General features: G+C 45.5%; 1 protein-coding gene across 1 annotated transcript; it reads right to left on the bottom strand.

Annotated features, from left to right (window-relative positions):
• Positions 1-396: 396 nt before the first annotated feature.
• LOC306655330 (prolyl 3-hydroxylase OGFOD1-like) lies at positions 397-1,331 on the bottom strand (the record flags this gene model as incomplete). Its single annotated transcript, XM_079129698.1, has 1 exon — positions 397-1,331. Exon 1 carries the CDS (start codon positions 1,189-1,191, stop codon positions 397-399), a length of 795 nt encoding a protein of 264 aa, XP_078985824.1. The 5' UTR covers positions 1,192-1,331.
• Between the last annotated feature and the right edge of the window lie 4,364 nt (positions 1,332-5,695).

Here is a 5,695-nt window from a genome sequence, read left to right on the forward strand (position 1 = left end):
CCGCAGCCATTAATGATTTCCTCTATACATTTATTAAGGCAGGTTTTGAAAATTGATGGTGTTCTATTTATAATGCTCTTTCTCTATTGACTGGCATGCTTAAAAAAGTGAAACTTCCCCTCATCGACCATTTGATTACTCTAAGGTATAGTTCCTGTTAGAAAGAATTCCTTCTTTTTGTAGTTTTTTATTTTATTTACCAGTTTTCCAGGTAACGAGATGATTTCCAAGCATCTATGAAGTGATCAGGGTGGTATTTTATTTTATTATCATTATAAAATAAGATCTGACCATATTCAAATGTTTTATCCACCCATGCTATTTTCCTTATTGATGCTCAGATCAGATGCTCAGATGTCACCCTTGGCCAAGTTGGATCTGAACTTTCTGCTTCAACTATAGCAGTCTTTTTTTTTTTTTTTTTCTGTTTGGGAAGGTTTTCTTTTGTTCTAGGCTTCGGTGGTTAATATGCTTGACAAATTTCAGAGTCTCTCTATCTCTGTAGACCAATGCCAAAGAATTGTTTTCTGGATTCACCGTTAGCAGCTCTTCATCTTCACCTTTGGCAATGTAGGAGGTAAAGCCACCATATTCTGGCTCCCAGCCTTCACAGCCACAGTAGAAAAGTAAGTCCAAGGCAAATTCTGTCTTGCTGTTGTCATGGATTAAAGTGTAATGACCAGTCTTCCAACGCCTCAGTTCTCCCTGGCATGTGGGGACACTTGATTCTTTCTTTGCTTCATCTTCTGCTGGCACTGGGTCTGTCTGTTCACTGCTCTGTGGGCTGCTGCTCTTGATGGCTGCCTGATTGTTTTCAGGCTCTGAGGAGCTCTGGCTCGTCCCTTCTTCAGTGCTATCAGCAGCACAGCTTGCTTCTTCCTCTTTTTTGTCCTCAGTCTCTTCTTCTGAAGGGGCCAAGAAGTGAAGCTTCAGGCCTGTGAAGTTGGAGAGCAGCAAGAACAGAGCCTCGGAGCGAAATAACCCCATACAATCCTTCAGTATATCAGGGAGCTTACTCTCCTCAGCTTTCTCATAAAACCTTTTGTTAGGGGGACCACGGCTACTCCATTCCACATCTCCTTTCTCCAAGGCCTCACAGACCTTTGCAAATTTCTCTGTCTTAAGAAACTCCTTCAGGAGAATTTCAGATCGTTCTTCAAATTCTTCTTGAATCTGAGCTTGGTAATCCATGTCAAGGTAAGTAGGGTTGATCCACTCGTATAAAATTTCATGGTCTTGTGGGATGTGAGGGTTTTGAGGAATGAGTGGTTCAAAGTAGTTGGGAGGCCTGGTCAATGAAGGGCCATGAAACCAGCCACTTATAGACAAACACGACTTTTCTTCAGAGAGAACTTCAGACACCAGTAAATTCATATTTAGCACAGGACATGTCAATAGTTGATTCCGGGTCAATTTTAGAAATGTCAGAAAGCCAGGTCCAGAAATCTTCAAACAGAAGTTTCCGTGACTGAACGGCGTCCTACGGCTCCAGGCCTCAGCCACCTGCTTCTTCAAGGTTTCCTCGGTGACAGCGTCGGAAAACTCTGCTATCACCTCCTTCTTTCCCTTCTTCCCCTATAGCAGTCTTTGATAGACTCCCGGCTTCTGACATGACAAAACACTCCAGCTTGATCTGGCAAGTTCCTGGCACCAGTCCTAGAAGCCGCCATGTTTCCAAAGAGTCCTGGGTCCTTTAAATGGAAATGGTATTTAGAGACCACAATCCAGGCTTGCTGCTCCTTACTGATCATTACTGTTGGGTTGGTCTTATTTCTAGGACCATTCATCAGATCAAGCTAGGAAATGTTTGCCCATTTTTTGTTTTCTGATAAAACATTGTTTTAGTCAGATTTTTTGTTACTGTGACCAAAATCCTGACAAGAACAATATTTAAGGAGGGAAAATTTATTGCAGTTCATGGTTTCAGAGGTCTCAGTCCACAGATGGCTGATTCCATTGCTCTGTGCACAAGGTGAGGCAGAACATATGTCAGAGGCATGTGGAGGAGGAAGGCAGCTGAGGACATGGCCATCAGGAAGCAGAGAGAGACTCTGCAGGCCAGGGACAAAATATATACCCCAAATGCACATCCTCAAAGACCTACCTCCTTTGGCCATACCCTACCTGCCTACAGTCACCACACAGTTAATCCCACCAGGGGATTAATGCACCGATCAGGTTAAGCCTCTTATAACCCAATCACTTCATCTCTAAACATTCTTGCATTGTCTTACACATGAGCTTTATGTGGGCACCTAATATCCAGACCATAACACACATCATAAGTGTCAACTCAAATTCAAGACAAGACAACGGGATTTGATTGAATATCATCAAATGACATCTGTGTTTTCTTTCTGCCATGTTGGAAATCCCACTTCCCAGTGACTTCAACAGAATCCTCATTTATGCTCACAACAGCCTCAGAGTAACAATTCTAATGTAATAATCAACGAGACAATTCCCCAAAACATTTAAAGTATTCTAAAAAGTTTTTCTTGGGGCTGGGGATGTAGCTCAGTGGTAGAGCACTTGCCTAGCATATGTGAGGCCCTGGGTTCAATCCCTAGCACTGCAAAATGAATAAATATTTTCTTATAGTTTGGCTACATCCTACAGGGGCATAAAATCACATTATTGTTCTAAATTCACTTCACTGTGTAGTTATGCTACCCATTCAACGTACATTGCTTATATGTTTTGTTTTACTTTTCAGGTGCTTTTAAATGTTAATTTTGTTTTACATGACAGTTTATCTAGTTTCAAAGTCGAGTCTCAGAAGGCTGTCATCGTCAGCTGTGGTGAAGGATGGAGAGATGACTAGTGGCTTCCATCTTGCTCTCATTCTTTTTCATTCCATATCCTGTTTTTCTTCCCAGTTGAGTCGCCTACTGACGACTGTGGCCCCAGGCCACCACAGATGCTGACTGACCCAGAGGCATTAGCTCTGTGGTGGAAACAATCCCATAGACCTTCCTGTGAGCTTCCCCTGTGGGTCCATTTCAGCAGCTGTACATACTTGGTTTCTCAGAAGAACTGGCTGATGACTTCTCTGATCCTCAATTCCTTTTAGTCACTCTCTTCCCAGCTTCATTCACAATTGCTATGACCAATCCCCAAACTCATAACCTCAAAGTAATTTTGCTCTCCTGATTGACACATACCTGTTTTTGTGGCTTGCCTTTGTACTGTTTAAATCAATCCTATATTCTGCTTTTCCTGCAATAGCACACCACACACAACCTTCTTGCTTTGTGACTTTTTTTGGTAGTAGTTTTATTGACATAATTCACGTCATACTCACCCACAGAAGTGTACAACTCAATGACGTTTAGCATCTCAGAGTTGGGTAACTATTAACCATCCCCCTACATAGTCTTTCCATCCCACCACCGCCCCCACTGTGCTAGGCAGCCTTCGTCTACTTTCTCTCTTTATAGATTTGCCTGTTCTGGATATTCTCCTTGCTTTATACATACAACAACCCACCACAGAGATGTCCAGCAGTAGTCAGGATCATCTTCCATCCTTTTTATAGCCTCAGAACCCTCCACTGTGTGGCTCATTCAACCTCTCTCTGCTGATAGCCATTTGCCGTGTTTCTGGTCTGTTGCTATTACAGTAGAGTTACAATGAATAGCATTGTGCTTGTAGCATTTGGTGTGTTTACCAGGTGTCTCTGGCATCTATACTTAGAAATGAGATTGTTGGGCCAAAGGGTAAATGCAAGCCTGTAATTCCAGATACTTGGAAGACTGAGGCAAGAGAATCACAAATTCAAGGCCAGCCTGGGCAACTTGGTGAGATCCTGTCTCAAAAAAAAAAAAAAGTGTTTAGGATGTAGCTAAGTGGTAGAGCGCTTGCCCAGCAGATGTGGCCCTAGGTTCAATTCCCAGTCCTTCTGCGCCTGACCCCGCCCCATTACTAAGCTACAGAGCCGAAGCCCTGATAGCTGGGGAAACCTATTAGAGAAAGCACATAGGGCCTTCTAGCTGATCTGGAAGCACTAGGTGTGTGTGGTTCAGCCTGGGCCAGGGCAGCTGCTCTGGGGAGAATGGGCCAGCCTGTGCCTGGAGAGAGGCCCCCACTCCCTGTGGGTCTTTCCAATGCTGATTTACATTCTCTTGGGTCTCAGCTCCAGGTTCCACAGGGAAAGCCAGGACAATACCCAGGTAGCAGTGGTTGCAGGAGGAAGGTGATAAGTGCAGCCACTTAATGCTCTGCAGATTTAGAGACACAAACATCAAGGACAGCAGTTGGCAGTCCCTCTGGTCTGAAATACAATCTCTTCTGATGTATTTAATAGTACTTTTTTGTTTGTATGTGTCTTTGCAAATTTATGTTTTGTCATGTACTTTTTTTCCCCCCGCCCTGTTTTGGTACTGGGGATTGAACACAGGGGCACTCTACTACTGAGCAACACCCCTAGCCCTTTTATATTTTGAGACATTGTTGAAGGCCTAGCTAAATTGCTGAGGCTGGCCTCAAACTTGTGATCCTCCTGTCTCAGCCTCTCAAGTCACTGGGATTACAGGTGTGTGCCACCATGCCCAGCTGAAATTTTTAATATTTTTATTGCTATTGTATTGTAGGTATTTTTCCATCCAGCACTAGGTGTTTACATCCATGTTGCCATGAACACATCTGGTCCCTTGCTGCTTTTGGGGGCAGGGGTACTAGGAATTGAATCCAGGGATATAATCCCACTGAGCTACATCCCTGCTTCTTTTCATTTTTAGAATTTTGAGACAGGTCTCCCTAAGTTACCACGTCTGGTCTGGAACTTGCTACCCCCTGACTCAGTCTCCTGAGTTGCTGAGATTCTAAGTCTGTCCTGGCCCTATTCTAAGGCCGCACAGTGCCAGATTTTACCTATCCACTCTCCAATGTTGAACAACTTAGGTCGCCTCCAACTCCTGGTGATCCAGCAACTAATATCCTTCAGCACGTCCCTTTATGGGACGGAAAGAGAAGTTTGGGGCGCTGTATGTAAGAACTGGATTTGAGGGTCATAGTTCTAGTTCATTGTGGTGAATTTCCCTCATTACTGCCAGACTCGTTTCCAGAATGACAGCCTCAGGCTAGTCACACCAGTAGTGCACCAGCTGGGAAAGCTCCACATTCCCACTGACATTTGGCATCATCCAGTTTTCTAATTTTTACCAGTTCATTGGTGTAATATCTCATTGTCATTTTAACCTGTATTTTTCTGATCACGAATAAATCTGATCATGTTTTCACAGATTCACAGACTTTGTTGGGGTTTCTGTTCCTTAAATGCCTGCTCCAGTCCTTAGGGGTCTGACTCTAATCCTGGGGGCGATCAGACAAAGACGCCTGAGTCAGGGTGGGAGATCCCCGCCAGAGGCCTGGAGACAGGAGCACTGTCAGCTGAGGGCAGACACGCCCAGGTGGACTGTTGAGGAGCCCAGCGCTCCGTGTCCTGCCCGATTCCGGTGGGAAGGGCGCCAGGCGGTGGGCAGGTAGAAGAAGCAGGAGGGGGAGGAACCGGACGCCCGCGGCGGTCGCTGCAGCAGCAGCAGCAGCAGCAGCAGCAGCAGCTGTAGTAGGGGCGAGGAGTGGGGAGGAGCCGCTCGCATCCCGAGCTCTGCATCCGCCCTCGGTGCTCCTAGGCTCCGCGCTGGCGGACGCGCGCCTCGTGCTCCGGCACCTGCGCACAGGGCTGCGGGGCGGC

Source organism: Sciurus vulgaris, assembly GCF_902686455.1.
Source record: "Sciurus vulgaris genome assembly, chromosome: 2".
In the NCBI taxonomy this organism is placed as follows: domain Eukaryota; kingdom Metazoa; phylum Chordata; class Mammalia; order Rodentia; family Sciuridae; genus Sciurus; species Sciurus vulgaris.